This window comes from Lepus europaeus, chromosome 20 (genome assembly GCF_033115175.1).
Source record: "Lepus europaeus isolate LE1 chromosome 20, mLepTim1.pri, whole genome shotgun sequence".
Classification (NCBI taxonomy): Eukaryota; Metazoa; Chordata; class Mammalia; order Lagomorpha; family Leporidae; genus Lepus; species Lepus europaeus.
The window spans coordinates 56,335,711-56,356,601 of NC_084846.1; the positions used below are offsets into that span (position 1 = coordinate 56,335,711).

General features: G+C 38.7%; 1 protein-coding gene across 2 annotated transcripts in view; it reads right to left on the reverse strand.

Annotated features, from left to right (window-relative positions):
* The window catches only part of CDK14 (cyclin dependent kinase 14), a 614,674-nt gene that overhangs the window by 383,742 nt on the left and 210,041 nt on the right, over positions 1 to 20,891 (reverse strand). For both annotated transcript variants that reach the window (XM_062178077.1, XM_062178078.1), the window contains exon 5: positions 13,892 to 13,971. In XM_062178077.1, the coding sequence (XP_062034061.1) occupies positions 13,892 to 13,971 (80 nt within the window). The remainder of the gene's footprint in view (positions 1 to 13,891; positions 13,972 to 20,891) is intronic.

A 20,891-nucleotide genomic window follows, 5' to 3' on the forward strand; every position in this document is an offset into this window, starting at 1 on the left:
CTCCCTTATACATGATTTGCAATACTCTTCATATTTCCCATCTGAAAGTAAGTTATTGTTTATAGCATCTTTTTTATAGGATACTAAACTTTCTGTAATATATTTCTCTCATTATTCATTGATCAAAAAATTTCTTTAGCCTTCATTTTTGAAGGCCAGTTGTGTTAGGTGCAGAATTTTAGTTGACATTTTTGTTTGATTTGGTTCTGATGCATTTGAATACAACAGTTCTTTGCCTTTCCACACCTACTGATTCAAATGGAAGCTCAGATCTTCAACATAATTCTTCTCCTGCATGTAGTGAGTTGTTTCACTCTTCTTACCTTGAAATTCTCTTTTTCCCTATTCTTTTAAACAGTTTAACCATGAAAGACCTAGCTTTGGCTCTCTTTATGTTTCTTTTAATTGTGGCTTATTGATGTACTTAGATTAATAGATTAATCATGCTTCTCAACAAATTTAGTAATTTTTCACAATTCTTTACAAAAAAATTTTTTTTTGCCCAATTTTCTTTCTTTCCCGTCTTTCTGGGACTTTCAAATTCTTTTCTAGAAAAATTTGTTCTAGTATACATGATATATCTATCTTTTAAAATGAATGCTAAAAAGACTCCTTGTTTCCTGACTTCCTTGAGTGTTCCCAAAGCATTCAAGGAAAAATATTTTAATCTAGAACTTGAAAATATATATAAGTCACCAAGTTCCATCAGTGGTCCTGACACTGATCATGAACTGCTGTTCAAAGTTTGTCATTCTTTGACTATTTCTATGTAATACTTTTCTATCTACTACATACCTAGAGTAGATAGCTTCTGTAGAAAAACACCACAATGGGCCAGCACTCTGGTGTAGTATGTTAAGCCTCTACCTTCAGCGCCCGCATTCCATTTGGAAGCAGCTGGAGAACTGGCTTTTCACTACTTATCAGCTCCCTGCTAAAGGTCTGGGAAAGCAATGGAAGACCGCCCAAGTGCTTGGGCCTCTGCACCCACGTGAGAAACCTGGAAGAAGCTCCTGGCTCCTGGCTCCTGGCTTCAGCCTGGCTTAGCCCTGGTCATTACCACCATTTCAAGAGGGAACCAGAGAATGGAAGATCTCTCTCTATCTCTCCCTCTCTCTGTCTGTAACTCTGCCTCTCAAATAAATAAATACATCTTAAAAAAAAGAAAGAAAGAAAAGCAATATAACAGCATCTCAAATACTAAGAAGTCACAAAGGTGTACCAATGGGCTACATTCTTTAACACTATTTGTATCAGCTACGTTAATTACTATCATGCAAAACAGTAATATGTAGCTGATGAATTCCCATCACATTTTTTTTTTAATTAGCTGAGAAATTTTGAAGGGAAGAATGTATTATCTATGAAAAAAATTCCTCAGTTAAAATACTGGTTCAGGGAGCCAACATTCTTGCATAGCAGGTAAAGCCGCCACCTTCAGTACTGGCATCCCATATGGGCACAGGTTTCTCTCCTGTGGCCTGGGAAATCAGTAGAAGATTCCCAGAGTCCTTGGGCCCCTGAGCCAGGGTGGGCGACCTGGAAGAAGCTCCAGGCTCCTGGCTTTGGATATGCACAGCTCCAGCCATTGTAGCCATCTGGGGAGTGAACCAGAGGATGGAAGACCTCTCTCTGTCTCTCCTTCTCTCTCTGCATAACTCTTTCAAATAAATAAATAAATCTTTAAAAAAATGTAAAAAAAAGACAAAGACTGCTTCAAATCTTACAGCTTTTTGCTAGCAAACTGTGTGACACCAGGCAATTTAATTGTTGGCAGGCCTAAATTTCCTCATTTGTAACTTGGAGATATTTAAGCTCACATCTAACACAGGATTACTGAGAGAATTTAATGAGGTAGTATTTTTAAAAGAGTAGAAAAGTAGAAACCAAAAAAGTCCATGGGAATTATTAGACAGTTGAAAAGGTATTCAGATGAGAACTTGTCATATAATTCTTCTAAAAATGTCCTAAATACAAAACTGCCATATCTTAACTTTTATTTCCAGTAGGCAAAACAAGAGAAAAATGTAACATAAATTTTTACAAATTTAAAGCAGCCAAGAAATTAATAAACCAAACTTTAATCTTTAAAATTAACATTAGAAAGAAAGCATAAGATTTTCATAGTTTTTAAAGTCATGTGATTTAGCAGCTTATAAAATTGTGTTGATATCAACTGGCAGTACCCATCAAATTATTCAGACTTACAAAGAATAACAACTAGGGCAATTTACATAAGCTTCCTTAGAATAACCGTCTAGACTCACGGATTTTTATCTTTCATTTACAAAATTTCTCCTGTCAGTTGTAAAATGCTCTGAAGTGGCTCATGCTAATTTTTGCAGTGACAGACATAAAGGGTTATTATTAGAGGTTTTAAAAGAAACATTTTAACACAATAAATGTGCATCGAAGTACAGCACTTGTGTATGAGGAATGCTGATGGATCAATGAAAGGTCTTTACCAAGGAAAAGGATTCCTGCTGGTACTATTATTGCAATCATAAAGCCCGAAGAAAGGGAAGATGGGACACGGTAAGTGCTTGCTCATGATCACAGAGCGGTTGGAACAGTCTCCAAGGCTGGAAACTTTCTAACTTGCTGACAGCAGCTTTCCCAGCTTTGCTCTGTGCTTCTCAGCAGTGAGAGCCGTTTCTGCCTCAACAGCAGAACGAAAACAATGGATGTGTTCACATACTCAGCCACTGAACATGTCCTGGGTTCCCATCACATGCCAACTGCTGCTCCAGACACAGCTTACAGATCCAAGTGGAACGGCCACTTACATCTCACCTAGCTATGTGCGTTTGAACAAGAATCTCTTTAGACTCCAGCCGCTTAATTAGTAAAATGAAGATGATAACAACTTTCCTCACTATGCTGAAAACTTAAGTGAGATTATGTATTTGACTATGACTAGCAAGGTCCGCACTTCAGTTACAACCAACCTGTTCTCCAAATCACACTTTAAGTTGGACAAAAGGAAGTTCTAGAGTTTGACAGCACAGCAGGATAGCTATGGATGACCACCATTAATTGAATATGTCAGAACAGCTAACAGAGAGGACCTTGAGTATTCCCAATACAAATAAGTGATAAAAGTCTGAGGTAGCGGGTGTGCCCATTACCATGGTTTGATCATCACACACGGAATAAATGTACGGTACAGCCTCACTGTGCACCATAAGTATGTACAACTATCAGCTGTCAATTTTAAAAACACATGCAACAAATAAATAAACTGAACCATTATGTAAACAACTGCCACATGACTGTCGGACCTCAGACTTCACACATCACAGGCTGAACTCATCGTCTTTCCCATATTCCACCCTTATCTACTTTTTTTTTTCACTATTGGCTCCAAGGTCTACACAAGTACTCAAACTAAACTCCTGCAAGTCATCCTGCATAGCTCCATCTCCGTGGAGCTCCATGTCTTGGTCAAACATCAAGCCCCATAAGGTGTCCCCCTTAAGGCCTCCCAAACAACTTCCAAGGCCTCTTTCCAGGCCCTTATCATGCTTTTCCTTAAGCAGTTCAGTTCCTTTTAGTCCTTCTACATTAGATGCAGGACCCGAACTGAAAATCTGAAATTTAAGAAAAATGTTGAACGGTGAGATTCCTCTGCAACTCTTGTCTCTTACTGGATTCTTATAATGTGGGCAACAAACCTGAATTCTCTGGGCAGGAGAATAAATAGTCCCTCCCTCTAGAAATGGAAGCCTCTTCAAAAGAAAAGACCTGAAGGATTACAAGGGAAAAACCAGTGAATTCACCCTCATCACATAACACTGAAGCTACCAACTAGCACCACCCCTCAACCCCAAGCACGCACCGGGGCCTCCACTCAGCACCATCAGCACATCTCATGATCAAGATCTCCACGGAGCAGAGGACATGTAGAAAACAGCAGAAAAAGTGAAACAAAGAAACTGCAAAAAATATTCAGAGAACTGTATCGTTAATCCTCAAACAGATAAGAGAAGAAAACTATTCTGATCTTTGTGGAGCTCTCTTTGATTTCACTACTCAAATCTCCAGAATTTTTAATTTCTATTAATATATTTTTATTTCCAAGAATTTTCTTTATTCCTGACAATTTCTTTTTTATGAGCCAATATGCATATTGAAGGGATATAGTTTCATTTCCTTTAATAAAAGACAAACTCAAACGCAAAAAATTGGAGACTTCCTCAAAATCATACACCTAAATGACAATGCAGGCCAAATTTAAATCCAGGCAGCCAGGTTCTAGCTCAGGTACTAACCCTTAGGCTAATCTGCCTCTTACTGGCCATCAATCCTATTCATTGCCATCCTCCACAAAGGCCAAACACTGGAGTATAAATGCCATTAGTATGTACTGAGAAATCTCTGGACAGGTAATCGCCACTGTCTGAGTGAGTGCTGGATCAGCTCAAACAAGAGTAATGTGCTTTAAACAATGATGGTACATTCAGCACCTCAAAAAAAAAAAAAAAAAACACTTGCCAATGAAACAGCCGAATTCAGAAATATCTAAGTTGAGCACAAAACTGTTGCATCCTAGAGTTATGAAGACCTTTGGAAGACACCTAATTTAACCTGTCACCCACTGCATAAGTCAGATGTTGCATTAACTTGGGGTAAAGTTTTACTAACAATTCTGTTTATAATCTACCTAATTTTGAAGTAATTACAAGGTTATGAACAGTTCAAAAACACTGCGCTTGACAAAAGACAAACATGGAAACACGGCTGTCCTCTCTCCAGGACCAACCCTCTAGTTCTGCTACAGTGTCACCTCGTGCCCCAGGAGCCCCTTTCCACCTGTGCCCACTCACTCAGTCCAGTGTATAGGAGCCTATGCACAAGAGTCTACGGAGCAGGGCGGAGAGAATGAAAGGCCTCTGTTCTCCTGGGAAGATGCCCACTCTCTACTGGGAAGCTGATGGGTACAAAAGGAAGCGACTGTGACTGAAACTAAAGATGACCATGTACTAAAGTTCAGTGTGATCACTGGGGCAATATATTTATTTGACTGTCTATGTAAATTTTAAAAGGCTTTTTTCAGAACAGCCTGAGAATCTAACCAAGATTTACAACATTTCATCTTAGAGTAAATGTGTCTGAAATCCTAACAACCAGTTTATAGGATTGGGAAAGCAGAACGGGTCCATTTTACATCTACTTGGTAGCCTTAAGGACCTCCCCTGCATCAGTTCTCCTTGCTTCCAGCTTCAGACTAACTCTCAATGTCTCAATGACATTCCCTGCCCTGACAGTTGTAATCCATCTCCACACAGACCACTGTCCATGACTCATTCCATCACCCAAGATGAATGGCATTTCTCTTAAAACAAAAACAAAAGAACAATAACCAAAGGTTTTATTTAGATAGAAAGGAAAGGAGATTACATTTGGAGGAAGTTAATGTATTCATTCATTTGTCTAATATATGTAAACTTTAGAAAAAGAAAGTTACAGGTCTTATCAAGATTAATATATGGTACATTTTTCTCCTAAGTTTCCAAAGATGAAATGTAGGCACCAGTCCACTATTACCTACAAATTTCCCTGTGAAATTGAGAATAAACACCTGTAGTGGATTGTACAATGCCATCCAAATTCTCTGTTCACCTAGAACTTCACAATATGACCCTATTTGCAAAGAGAATCTTTGCAGATATAATTAGCTAAGATAAAGCCACACTAGCTTAGAGTAGGCTCTAAATCTAATAACTAGTTTTCCCCTAAGAAAGAGAACAAACACAAAGGAAAAGCCACGTGAAAATTGTGGCAGAGACTTGAATGATACAACTATAAGCCAGAAAACACTAAGACTGACAAAGTCACGAAAAACTAGAAAAAGCAAGTAAAGATTTCTTCCCTACAACCTTTATAGAGAGCAGAGCCAATACCTTGATTTTAGACTTCTAGCCTCTAGCACTGTATAAAAAATAATAATAAACCACCAAGTTTGTGGTAATTTATCACAGCAGTTCTGGAAAAATAATGACACCCCAAACATGAAACCTAGATTGGTTAATTACCTATTGAATTATTACTCAATTAGGTATCAGATGTTAACATTCAATCTTCACAAGCAATTATATCAGACAGCTACAAGAAAAACAAAAGGGGTGATTAATAAAAAACAATAGTAATAAATAAAGAGGTTGTAACATAAGAAAGATGTGATGAAAAAAATCAAATAGTAAGACCAAGATTTCAAATGTCACGATTAAAATCATCTTTATTTGCTTTAGTTTTTTAAATTTAAATACATTTTAATAAATTTATAAGAATAATACCAATAGTATAGATAACTAATATATCAAACTTAATGTACTATTAGAAATATTTTAAGTGTTTAGTTCAAAATTGACAAGAAAGGGATCGAATTATTCATGTTATGAGCAGGCTAACTACTTTCAAATATCTGAAATAAAAGAGGCTGTCTTTTTCCTTAATCTCTTTCTCAATTTCTACCCCTCTCTGTCTTCCTGGGGATTACAATTTTTACTAGAAATCTAAAACATTTTCATAGAATTCTAACAGAATGAACACTGGGTAAAAACACACAGGACAGATGAGAAGAGAAAGAGTACAACGTACGAGTATGCTCTGACTTGCAGTGCAAACAATGAGTCTGTTTTCCTTGACACGTTTCTACTTTCTCGCAGTTACAATGCTGAAATGCATTTGTTGCCTTCCTCTTTCTGAACCTTCCTTGTATTATCTGGATGTTGTTTTCCTGGACTTTACTGAATAATGTCCTATCTTTTTTTTTTTAAGATTTGTTTATTTCAAAGGCAGTGTTAAAGATTGAGAGAGAGAGAGAGAGAGATCTTCTGTCTGCTGGTTCGCTCCTCAAATGGACACAAAGACCAGGGCTAGTCCAGGCCGAAGCCAGGAGCCAGGAGCCTCCTCCAGGTCTCCCATGTGGCTAGCAAGGGCCCAGGGGCTTGGGCCATCTTCTGCTGCTTTTCGAGGTGCATTAATAGGGAACTGAATAGGAAGCTGAGCAGCCACAACTCAAACTGGTGCCCATATGGGATGCTGGTGCTGCAGGTTGTAATGCACATCACTGGCCTCATCAATAATTTTTATAAATAATTTTTTTCCCTAAATTTCTTCCTCCTCCTCAAAAAAAGACTTTTTTTTTTTTTTTGCTTCCCTGGATACAATACCAGAAATACAATCCTCTGCATGAAATAAAAGCTCAGCATAAATTCAAAATTTCTGTTCAAAATCTCTCAGGCTGGCATTGTGGCACAGCGGTTAAAGCCACTGCTTGCACAGCCAGCATCCATCCCATACAGGTGCCGGTTTGAGTCCCAGCTGCTCCAATTCCAATCCAACTCCCAGCTGCTCCAATTACAATCCAACTCCCTACTAATGTGCCTGGGAAAGAAGTGGAAGATAGCCCAAGTGTTTGGGTTCCTAAATCCACGTCAGAGATCTAGAGGAAGCTCCTGCCTCCCAGCTTCGGTCTGGCCCAGCTCCAACCATTGCAGCCCTTTGGAGAATGAACCAGAGGATGGAAGATATCTCTCTGCCTGTCTCTCCCTCTCTCTGTACTCTGCCTTTCAAATAAATCCTTTTAATAATAAAAAAAAATCTCTCTTTTATAGAGTAATATTTAAGTGCAGGTCCTGCCGTGAGACTGCTCAGGTTCAATAGTTAGCTCTCTCCCATACTTCTCCCTACTTCACATTTTTCTCAACTTTAAATAGGAATAATGGTACCACATACTTCAGAGAATTTTGTGAGAATCAGTTGAGAGTAGGCTGTGGCTGTGTATATACCAAGTGTAAACATACATTAAATATCATCTATTAATGTTGTTACTATTTTTATTTAAAACTATTCCTTACTGGATTAGTTTAAGCATAACTCTTGTGTAAAAAATCCATTAGAGGGGCCGGCACTGTGGCATAGCCAGTAAGCTGCTGCTTGCAGTGCTGGCATCCCATATGGGCTCTAGTTCGAGACCCAGCTGTTCCACTTCCGATCCAGCTCTCTGTTATGGTCTGAGAAGGCAGTAGAAGATGGTCCAGGTGCTTGGGCCCCTGCACCCATGTGGGAGACCCAGAATAAGCTCCTGGATCGTGATTCCTGGTTTTGGATCAGCCCAGCTCTGGTTGTTGTGACCATCTGGAGAGTGAACCAGCAGATGGAAGATCTCTCTCTCTCTCTCTCTGGCCCTGCCTCTGCCTCAAGTAACTCAAATAACTCTGCTTCTCAAATAAATCTTTTTTTTTTTTAAATCCACTAGAGTAAAAAAAAAATCCATGAAAGAGGAGCAGCTACTGTGGTGTAGCTGGTAAAGACACTTCTTGCAGTCCCAGCATACCATATGGGCATGGATTCAAGTCCCAGCTGCTCCACTTACAATCCAATTCCCTGCTAATGCATCTGGGAAGGCAGTGGAAGATGGCCCAAGTCCTTGGGCCTCTAGACACATGTGGGAGACCCAGATGAAGCTGGATCCTAGATTCAGCCTGGCTCAGCCTTGGCCATTGGGGCCATTTGGAGAGTGAACCAGTGGATGGAAGATTTCTCCCCCCCCCCCCCCGTTTCTCCCCTCCCCTCTCCCTCTCCCTCTCCCTCTCTCATTCCCTCTAACTCTGACTTTCAAATAAAGAAATAAATTTTAAAAAATAAAACAATTGGTTCCCTCATGTTCACTCCCTGTCTAGGAAAATCTTGGGCAAAAATAAAAGTCTTTATGTTATATACATATTTTATATAGAATATAACATCATACACAGCTCGAGGTTGCTTCAAAGATGGGACCTCCAAAGACATTTCATCCACTTCCCTCTCAAACCCTTCCTGTATCTCCTGACACTTTATCACTATAAAGAAAGATGATATCATACAAGGATTCTGAATTAAAAGAGAAAAGCTAGCCCTCAGCACTGCTGCTTTATTTCTCTGAGCTACCATCAAAGACAGAGTGAATTTCAAAGCACCTGGACCTGAATTAAGCCATTACTCACTCCAGCTCAACAAGATAAAGTTCAAAGTCCACCTCTGGACATAAATCTTGGTAAGATTAGGGTTGCTTGCAAAGTAGTTCCACTTCAGGTAAAAATTATGTGTTAAAATTTAAATTTCTAGGCAAGCCAGCAAGTGGCAAACAACCACTTGAAAAGTACTTTACTGTGCAGGGTGCATTTCTGTTTTGAAATCTTCCTGCTGTTAACATCTTGTGGATGAGGAATTGACCAAACAGCAGAAGACAAGCACATTCAACTTCAAGAGTTCCATTCAATTGAACAAGCTATGCAGGTCCCTCACTAATATAAAAATGAACATATCCCAAGTGGCTTCCAACCTCATCCTAAATAGTTCAAGTCTTACCACTAGATACACAGAGGAGTTATTGTGAGGAGACTTGGGGAAGTATTAATAGGAAAAGACAGAAAAGCTGAGCAAAAGTGATAAGTTTTGTTTCCATGCATACATAACAGAAAAATAAGACTGCAAAAGAGATGAGAAGGTAAATGAGGAGAAATAACTACAACTGAGACAGAGTTTAATGCTTATTCCTACTAGAGTCATTCATCTCCAGCAGAAATCACTTTGAAGTCAGATTATATTAGGAAAATCTCAACATTTCTTCAAAGAAAAATCCTTGAATAAAATATTTTTAAATGTCATTTTGTGACCCATTCACCCAGTCCTCAACAACTCCTCTATCGTTCCCTGATCTCCAAAGCACTTAAAACTCTACCTTGAAAGACTCCTTGGGAAATCAAAACCACAGTAACAAGGTAGAGAGTTCCTGAACGATGAGACAAACTAACTCTGGTTTAAAAGCAAGTAGGGTCACTAGAGTCCAAAATTATTCAGTGGTGCTGCAGGCTGACTTGTATCTCATTGAAGTCCTAACCTCAGTAGTTTAGAGTGTGACTGCAGGGGGCCAGCGCTGTGGCGCAGGAGGTTAATCCTCCGCCTGCAGCGCTGGCATCCCATACAGGCGCTGGTTCTAGTTCCAGCTGCTCCTCTTCGGATCCAGCTCTCTGCTATGGCCTGGAAAAGCAGTAGAGGATGGCCCAAGTCCTTGAGCCCCTGCATCCGCATGGGAGACCAGGAAGAAGCACCTGGCTCCTTGCTTCGGATCGGCGCAGCTCCAGCTGTTACTGCCATTTGGGGAGTGAACCAGCAGATGGAAGACCTTTCCCTCTGTCTCTCCTTCTCACTGTCTATAACTCTACCTGTCAAATAAATGAAATAAAATATTAAAAAAAAGAGAATATGACTGTGGGAACAGGGGCTTCACAGAAGTGATGAACTTAAAAAGAAGTCCTCAGTGTGCTCCCTAATCCAATGTGACTGGTGTCCATAGGAAGGCATCTGGACACAGACAGGAACAGATGGAAGGCACCATGGAGACACAGTGAGAAGACAGCCATCTACAAGCCAAGGTGGGAAGCGTGGAACAGAGTCCATGACATCCTGTCCTCAGACTTCCAGCCTCCAGTCCACGAATCAAGAAAACACCTGTTGTTCCAACCACTCAGGTAGTGGTATTCGATGACAGCAGCCCTAGCCAGCTGACACACATGGCTTCCTTTACACAGTGTGATGAGGAGAAACAAAGTTATGATCGAAACTCAAGCTTCCAGACTCCAAGAGCATTCCCACCTCATGACACTGCCTTGCAACCAAGTCCCCGTTTCACTCAAAGTCCTCTCCCACAAAAATCTCATTGTGCTTCCTCGTAAGGACCATGATAAATAAACACTGCTTACGTTAACTTTTTTGTGAGCTATACTCTCATATCACCAACAGGGCATTTTCATACAGATTGTCTCATGACCTCAAAATATCAAAAACTGAAATCAACCAATACAAAAAGTTAGTAACAACACTGTTTTGTGGAATTTAGTAAGATCTGGGTATAAGACCCAACTCCTTAGACAAGGCATCTAATCTTTCTGAGACTCAACGCTACATTTGTAATACGCATTCTATAAACAATTCAAATTCTATGAAATAGAAAAATAAGACCCTCTACAAAGGACTAATTTAAAGATTAAATTGGATAATTTAAGTCCTTGCAAGTTATAAAATATTAAAAACAACTCTCCATGCAATCACAAAGTATTTTTATCTCTGGCAACATTTTTCACTCATTCAAATACAAAAACATCGATATTTCTCTCATATAATCTATAATCAATAATTTTCACAGCTCTGGCATTTCATTCTCTGTATCATTTTTGTCCTTGCCTTAAAACAAACTCATAATTTCAAACTTGTACTACTTTGAAATGTTGTTATTGTTATTATTTTATTTAATTTAGAAGGCAGACGGATGAGGGGGAGGGGGTAGAGGGAATCTTCCATCCACTGGTTCACTCCCCAAAGGACCACAACAGCTAGGGATGGGCCAGGCAGAAGGCAGGAGTGAGGAGTACCATCTGAGTCTGTATGTGGGTGGCTGTTCTTGGGCCACCACTCACTGCCTCCTAGGTGCATTTGCAGGAAGTTAGATCTGATACAGAGGAAGGGCTCATGCCAGACACTAATAAGGAATGTGGGCATTTTAATTGGCAGCTTAACTCACTGAAACATACACCTGCCCCAAAACTTGCACTCATGACTTTGAAAGACTGATTTATCAGTTTCCAATCTCTTCTTCATTTCTTCTAGGTGCTGTCCCAATATCGAATTTCTCTTCCTAGGATATTCAGTTCAAAAGTCTTCAGCAGCTCTCCTAATCCACAGGACGAGGTCACAACTACACAGGCCTGAATTTTTTCTGCTTCACAATTACAGCCAAGGTTAGGTCCTAAGCACATCCCAAGGTTTGGAATAAAGTCATGTTGCCAGTCAAACCCAGACCTCAATGTTCCAAAGATTCACTGTATTTCCTGCTTCCTGTGTTAACCTAGGCCTACTCTTTAAGGTACCCAGAGGCTTTGCATTATACCTAGTCAACATGAACAAAGAGATCATCAAAAATTTCAACTTGACCCTATTTGATTCTACTCTGAACTTCCCACTTAGAGACCCACTTGCTTCTACACTGGATTCTCTAATATCATTACTAACTTGGCCTTAACCTTGGATCTACTCAACAAGGCTAGGCTGCCTAGTTCTAGTGTATACCCAGCATACTAGGAAGCATGGCTGATGGCCAGTTTCATTTTCCTCCTGTTTTCCTCTTGGCCTAGCATTTCTTATCTATTTTCTCACATTCAGGGCCTACTATAAACAAACTCAATAGCACTCAACCTTGCCTTCCTATACAGCTCAAGAGAAATGTTCTGTCCCATCTCAGCCAATCGTTTGCAACCCTGTTGTGCTAAATATCCTTGTTAGATAACACATGTTTTGGCCGGCGCCGTGGCTCAACAGGCTAATCCTCTGCCTAGTGGCGCCGGCACACCGGGTTCTAGTCCCAGACGGGGCACCGGATTCTGTCCCGGTTGCCCCTCTTCCAGGCCAGCTCTCTGCTATGGCCAGGGAGTGCAGTGGAGGATGGCCCAAGTGCTTGGGCCCTGCACCCCATGGGAGACCAGGAGAAGCACCTGGCTCCTGCCTTCGGATCAGTGCGGTGCACCGGCCGCAGCACGCCGGCAGCGGTGGCCATTGGAGGGTGAACCAATGGCAAAGGAAGACCTTTCTCTCTGTCTCTTTCTCTCTCACTGTCCACTCTGCCTGTCAAAAATAAAAAAATAAAAGAAAGATAACACATGTTTTTACTACTTTTTCCTGCCTTTACAACTATTAAATGAAAATCACAAATAGCATATATATATATATATATACACACATAATTTTGAATATACAAATACACACAAGGACCTTCAAAAAGTTCATGAGAAAACCAAATTAAAAGATAATGCACATTTTCCATGAATTTTTGAGGCCCCTTGAAATTTCAAATATGTCAATCTATGAGTAACTGAAATCCTTCAGAGTGGCGTCTTCAAAAGTACACAAAATTGTATATAGTGAAAAAATATGCATGGATTTCAACATTTTTGCACCAAAATAAACTTTTTTTCCTCTCAATTTTAGAGACACAGACAGAGGTCCCGTCCGCTAGTTCACTCCCTAAATGCCCACAAACACCAGGGTGGGGACTGGCCAGGCCTGGGCAAAAACATGAATCAGGTCTTCCATGTGGGTGGCAGGAATCCAATTACTTGAGCCGTCACCACCACATCACAGGATCTGCACTGGTAGGAAGCTGGAGTCAGCAGCCTAAGCAAGGAATTGAACCCCAGCAGCAATAACGCCTTCAATGGAAAAATAAACTGAGGTCTACGTCAAGGTAACCTGAATTTTTAAAAATAAGATAGATATGATACCATTTCTCCTAAAAGTTATTAAAACAGAACTAAAATAAATCCCCATGAGTAAAAGAAGGCATTTTATTCATAAAGAAATATTTTATGTGGAAATTAATAAAGCAAAAGACAAATCCATTTTAGTTCACAAAAATTAAAATATTACTATGTTGCAAATAAGTACATATTGAAAGGAATTTTTAGAAAAATGACAAGAGTGGAAGCAAACAACAAGACATTAAGGTCCCTAATAAATAAAGAATCTTTACATGTCAATAAGAAAAAAATAGAAAGTGTAAACAATAGAAACAAAATAAAGGACAAAGGAGAAATGCAAATGACTGATTGTGTATCCCAGCTGCACCCTCATTGCACACAGCTCCCCCCCCCCCCCCCCAGCTGAGCACACAGCAGGACGGTCTTGTTTATTGAACATTATTTCAGATGACTGTGAGATGTACAGATTTGTACATTTCAACTTACACATTCCCAAGAGAATTTTAAAACCCAGCATATTCAGAGGTGTATAATAATTAAACAGCTAGGAGCATAAGACAAACAGGAAAACAAAGGTAACCAGTAAAACTGCCCACCTTCCCTGATAGCCGTGAAAGGTGTACCTTCTTCTTCCTGCAGCCTGATCACCTTCAGGGCTACCAACTTCCCATTTACTCTGCAAGAAATGAAAGAAAAGATCAACAGTGCAAATACGTATGTGCCCATTGCGGTTCTGTCTTCTTTCCAATTTATATTGTTACACATCTGTACTGAAAATGTCAGTGACTCAATTACCCTGTACAGCAAGGTTAATTTCAGTAAGGCTGGGAATTCTGTATTATCATCATAAATGTTCACATTTTAAATACTCACACTTCCATTGGTCGAGATTGAATCAGAGTTTCTTTTGTGATTCACTATGTTCCTTCCAGAATGAAACTAGTGTTTAACAAAATCACCATGCTAGACGATTATCCTCAAATTAATTAAAAATCAAGCAGTTGAAATAATTCTTTTCCTTTGTATTTCTAATAGCTCCACCATTGTTTTCTTTTGCTGAATGTCTTCATCTTCAATCTTTAGCTGAGGTCATTCAAACCCCAAAGGCAGAAACTTAATGCTGAGCCTTCTTTTTTCCCCACACCCATTTGCTTCTTTTTTCCTATTTTTTATAAGAGCCTCCTAAAATTATGTTTTGTCTGTTTTATATCATATATATCATCAAAAAGAAGTTATGAATATACTATTACAAGATTACACAAGACCTATCCAAAACAGATGGTTCCTCCAGACACATTCTAAATGTGTGTCAGCTCTAATTAAATGTAAGACTGCACCATGGATATAGCTCTTTATCCAGTCGGTTCTTTCAACTTAAAAAGAAGGGATTATGTATGTCTATCTCCTGCTGGAGCACTCTATATTGTACCTTTACTAGGCTTAGCACCGTACTGTATTTTGTTTGTTAGTGAAAACAGGTTTTTAAAACCACACCTATTAAAAATGCAAAAGATCCAAGAACCTTATTATCATATCTCCCTACAGCCAATCAGTTCCCATCCTCTGAGGTCACCACTTACCATTGTTCATACATATTTTCACATATGTAAACTTTCATGTAAACAAGGAGATTTTTTAAAGTTCAAGGAAAATGGAATTAAAAGTCTGTGTTAGCATAAGAAAAAATGGGGGCCAAAGTTGTGGTGTAGCAGTTAAAGCCACAGTCTGAGATACAGACATCCCATATAGGCACTGGTTAAAGTCCAGAATGCTACACTGGCAATCCAGCTCCCTCCTAATGGCCTGGGAAAAGCAGCCAAACACAATCCAAGTGCTTAGGCCACTGCCTCCCATGTGGGAGATCCGGATGAAGTTCCTGGCTTCGACCTGGCCTACCCCCGGCCATGGTGGCCATCTGGAAAGTGAACCAGCAGATGGAAGATCTTTCTCCCTCCATGTCTCTCCCTCTCTGTTACTCTGACGTTCAAATAAAGATGCTTAAAAAAATACAATGAAAATATGTGACCTCTGAATGTATACAGGAAGACTTCAAAAATTTCATGAAAAATAGAATTAAAAGTGTAAGAAAATCAAAATGCACATGATAATATATTGCTATGCTCTTAGAATTGTATCTACAAATCATATTGACTCTGCTAAAAAACTAATTAAAAATGAAAATAAAAAAGAAATGAAACCAAAACACTAAAAAAAAGACAATCAAAATATATGTATGGTCGGTTCATAACCTACATTTTCATGAAGTTTACAAAGATCCCTTGTGTAGATGTATTTCAACATTTTTTGCATCAAAATAAACTAATTTTTAATTCTACTTTCCACGAACTTTTTGAAGTCCCTGTCTGTGTGTGTGTGTGTGTGTGTGACAAATACATAACCACATATATGGAGTACATATACACACATACATAAATGTTAGTATATAACACTGAGTACAATTTTATCTTGTTTTGTCACATAATATATTTTGATGACTTCCTTTTAAGTTCATATTCAACTATCTATTGGTTTTGAAAGGCCATGGGCAATCCTTTGTGTACATGCATTTTTTTATTTAGTCCCAGTCCTCCACTGATTAGCATCTAACTTATTCCCAACTTTTTGCTACTACAAAGATCTCATGAATATTCCTGTACATGTAAATTTTCCATTAAGATACGTAAGATAATTCCTTAGAGTGGAATTGCAAAGTCAAAAGGTATGCACATTTCTAATTCTAAGTTTGATGAATAATGAAAATTATCCTACAGAAGAAGGTTCCAATTCCAAACAATGGGAGCTCTCTGTTCCTCCCTTCATTTCCTGTGCTGTACGTTATCAATGGTTGATTTTGCCAATATAATAGGTCAACAATGGTATCTTGTTGCAAATTAAGATGCTACCAAAAAACTTTACAATTTAAAGAATTAGCAAAGAGAACTCATTTGGCGCAGAGAATCCAATGGAAGAGTTTCAAATTTCTAAAATTGTATTTCTCTTTTTTAAAACCTACATCTAGTTGATCTAATTTTGCTCAAACACTGCCATAACCACAAAGCCCAAAGGCTGAGGAACTGATCACAGTCCAGCCATCCGAGTGGCATTTCTCATTTAATTAACTGCTGAGATACATTACTGGTTATATGAAGTGGGAAAGGACAACCGGATGTAAGGTTCCACAGTGCGCTCCCTCCTCAGGCTGGAAGTCACTGTATTCATCACTCCTTGTGTTTCGGCTGCAAGGGCTAGCCTGCTACATTTTTGCTACGCAATCCCTTCTCCTGAGTGCATTACCTTGATTTTTCCAAACGTGTTTGTGCGCTTGGTACCCAGGTACAGTCAGGAAATTACTGTGTATGGAGTCCAGCTGGAGACTGCACCTTGTGTTCTTCACTTTGTCCTTTAGGACGAGGGGAGGCCTCTGGCAAGCCTTGGGGCTCGGATGCAGTCAGCGCTGACATCTGCATGGATTTTTTCTCAGCCCAGTTGAGCTCATCATTGGCTCCCCAAGGAGGCAGTGACTGATTCCAGGAACTGCTTGTAATTTTCCCTTCATTTACAGATATTTCCCCCTCACCCATAAAACACACCTTCTCACAAAGCTTTCTGTTTCCCTTGAGAGCATTAACTCCCATGCACTGTGGACTGAGTTCTGGAATCCTGGGGCATTGTGCTTCTGAAGATTGTGTACCTAAAACACACTCAGGCCAGTATGTTACACTATTGCCCTGTAACACACTGGAAACAGACAAGCCTGTGAGTCTACAACTAAAGATGAACCCCAAGTAATCTCATGGCCTCTTCTGTGTTGTTTTTCTGGAGAAAAACATTTCTGAACAAATGTTCGATGACAACTACATCAAGGAATAACTCCCAGATTCAGGGAATTCTGATTCTGAATCCGTCCTGAATTGAACCTCCAAGTGTTAGGTTTTTTTAGGTTTCTGATCAGCACAACAGTTAATGACAATAGGGTTTTATATTATTACATCATAGGAAACTAAAAATTTCCTTAAATTTTATACTATACAGTAAGCTCCAGAAGTGAAGGGACTTTTTCTGTTTTCTTAATGAATCAGTGTCCAGTAACCAGAACCTTCCTGGCATACAGCAGGTTCTCAAAAAGTCTTACTAAATAAATACTGACATCATGAATCTCTTGACATTTTCCTCACATACAGGCAAATTAGTTGAAGCATGAAAATCATTGTTATTAAACATTTCAGAAATACAAAAATTCTATAAAACTTTCAATATCTTATTTCATGTTTGGTTTAAATATTCATTTTCTTTTCTTTTTCCGATTAAAGGGACAGTTTGTTTTAAATACATTTAAACACAGAAAAGTGCTCATTTCCTTGAAATTCTAGAATCTGAAGAATGCTTTATTAATTAACCTTTTTGCACCCAACAGACATGCTTCAAAACACGCACCCTCCTTTAATCATCTCAGCACAGATCGCCACTCAGCACCTCCCTCTTTTCCGCTTCATTGCTTCTCCACTTAGAATCACACTGATTATCAAACTGCTCTGTAACCTAAGAGTCACTGTGATTTTTCTCCTTTCTTAATTAGTTTTGCCTAAATACCCAGACACTAAGCAAGTGCTGAACCCTTCTGTTTTAAAGCCTAATATAAAATGCTAAGTCACTGGCTCCAACTTTTGGAAAAGATAACTCTGGGAAAAAATGACATCATGAAATTTTCTAACGTTCTCTCTCTCTCTCATGCATATACATTCTAAGCTTTAGAGTGGTCTGAATACTTAAAATTCTAGATGACTGGCTCATTTTTGAAATTTCAGCTTTTAAAATTATCAAAAGAACATCCCCATTATTCTGTGAAAAACAAGATGACATTGTATCTTCTAATTATCTTGTAGGTTTAAGTTATTTTATGAAGGCTCAAAACACACAAATCAAACATTGATTTAAATAACTTCAAATAATTACAAAATTCAAGTTGAATCAATAAATTAGAGCTGTTTACAGGAAAATACTGAAGATTCCTCTCTAACAATCTTATTAATTAAATGAAAATCTAATGAATAGAAGGCAATCAGGCTTGATTGCCAGGAGTGATATTAATTCAGTTGAACAGCATGGTGGGAAAAGTGCTTTAAACTGTGTTAATATTACCAAAGAACATCCTACTGGAGATAGGGCCAAACACACCTCTATTGCTCTAAGCTCTATCGAGAGCTGTTTTATTTCTGAGCTTATTTCTTCTCTCATTCTTGCAGCAGCTGACATCCCTGGCTTGACCTTACTGTGAGGTTCACTTCAGGCCCCAGGATGAGCGGCTCAGTGCCCCAGTCTGCCCATCACACTGGAGGAGCCGGCAAGTGCCGCCCAGGGGGAAAGCTGCATCTGTGGCTGCATGCAGAGAAACAAGGGAACAAAGGGGGGCTGGGCAGAGCCATGCTGCAGAGGGACTCCGCCAGTCTCTGCCAACTTCAGGAACTCTGCACAACGCTGTGTGCCAGAAATTTATAGACACAGAATTATCTGTGAGGGTGAAGCAAGTTTTAGAAGCTTGAGTGAAGAAAATACCTATTCACTTTTTCTTAATCCATTTGTTTGTTCATTTAATGTTCTGCAGTTTCAAAAAACTATGCTCAAAGAGAATTTCCTTATGGACAAACAATTCTCAGAGGAGAGTCTACAGGTTTCTATTCCACTAGTTACTTCAAATTAATAGGATAACTGAGTATAATAAATCAAAATTGCAAATATTATCTAGGTCATCTTTGAAAATAGTGTCAATGTGCTAAAACCTAGAAGAAATTATGTCCAGAGGATATAAAAGAAATTAAAGCACTATACCTAAAAGAAATGTAATATACTCTGGGAAATTTAATATATTTTGCTTCTCTCTTCCATTATGATTTTGTCTCAAGAGAAACTGCTATGGAAAATAATATCAAATACAGGAAGATACAGTGCTTTTGTCTTCTTATTGTATTGGTATAGAGGCAATAGAAGAAAATGTAGATACTCCTGAGAGAATGAAAACAACAAACTCGAATTCAGCATAGACAACATTTTGGTCTGAATTTATAAATTTTTGGCAAAGTTATTAAAAATATTTGGGAAGTTACACTAATAGTGATTCATATATTAATTTCCTATTTAAAATTAAGTTAAAATGCTGACAATACCAAAAAAGCTTAATTAAGTATTCATGGGTTTACTGTTATCATCTAAACTCAATTTTCATTCATGTGTGAACAAAATGTCATCTCACTACTATTTAATCTTTGCTATTTCAGAATATCCTGAAAGTGCTACCTACTATGCTTTATTGTAGAAAACTAAATTAGCATTTCAAGGGAAACCTTCAGTAACTATACATTGTCCTAATTTTTATCAGAATAATTTACAGAAAAGTAGGTGGAGATTAATACTAGCCTCTGTTAAATTACTTTTTAAATAAAATCAAAAGATCCATAAAACATTAGTGTAATGACTATCTATCAGGACATAACTAAAAATATAAAAAGTCTGAAGATTTACTGTGATGAGAAAAGAATATATTCAAACAATAATCATTACTTATGAAAATAAATGATTTCTACTAAAGCATAATTCATCATTATCAATGTTTTATCGAACATATAAACTAATAATATTTTGAAACATGAAATTAGAATGACATATAACGTTCACAGGAGGAAAAAAAGGACTACACACATCAATAATTTTAAACCAGCCAACTCTGCACCTTTATAAAATCTGTCAACAAGGGATTTTAGAGTGTTGTGATACTGTGCAATCAGAAGTAACCCCAGTGTTCCTTCAGCACTCCAAACTCCAAACAGACAGATAAGGTCGTCACCAGCTGGACTGTCTACTCTAATAGTCCTACTACCCGCAAAACAGTTCTTCCAAGACTTCAGGGGATCTCAAACTCTTCTACAATAACCCAAGTTATTCAGCTCTTCCTTATACTGAAACAAAAATCTGCTTCCTGTAAATTCTACTCTTTGATTCAAGTCCACAAAGACTAACCTGAGTCTTCTTCCACAAGACAGCCTTTCACTGAATGAAGCTTTAATCACTCACTCCTCATCCAACAAATATTAACTAACAGACGATGAGTCCGAGCTTGGGGTAAGACAGAAGCAAAATCAACACGTCTCTGTACTCAAAAGGAGTGGACAGTCCAGCTGAAGAGAGACACAGAACACCTGAGGTCAAAGGGCACTGCAACACAATTACGGGAGTCGAGACGCTCCCATCTGTCAAATGGGAAGATCAGAGAACCAGTAAAACAACACCTTCAGTTGAAAGATACTGAACATGTGTGAATCAGTAGACTTAGGAGGATAATTTAAAAGGTAAAACCATTCACTGTTCATACTTTGAGATGCCATGGAGCCATTTCAACTTGGAAGACTCCAAACTTCCCAATTTCAGTATCTGAGTGGTTGGAGGTACCATCTATTGAGATGTGGGAAATTAAAGAAGGGGAAATTTAGACAAAAATGCCATGATCATGTTTGGGAAGATCTTAGTTTGGGAATACCCAAGCCAAGACAGAAAGCAAGCATTGGTATTTACGGGCCTAGAACTCAGCACAAAGATCTAGGCCAA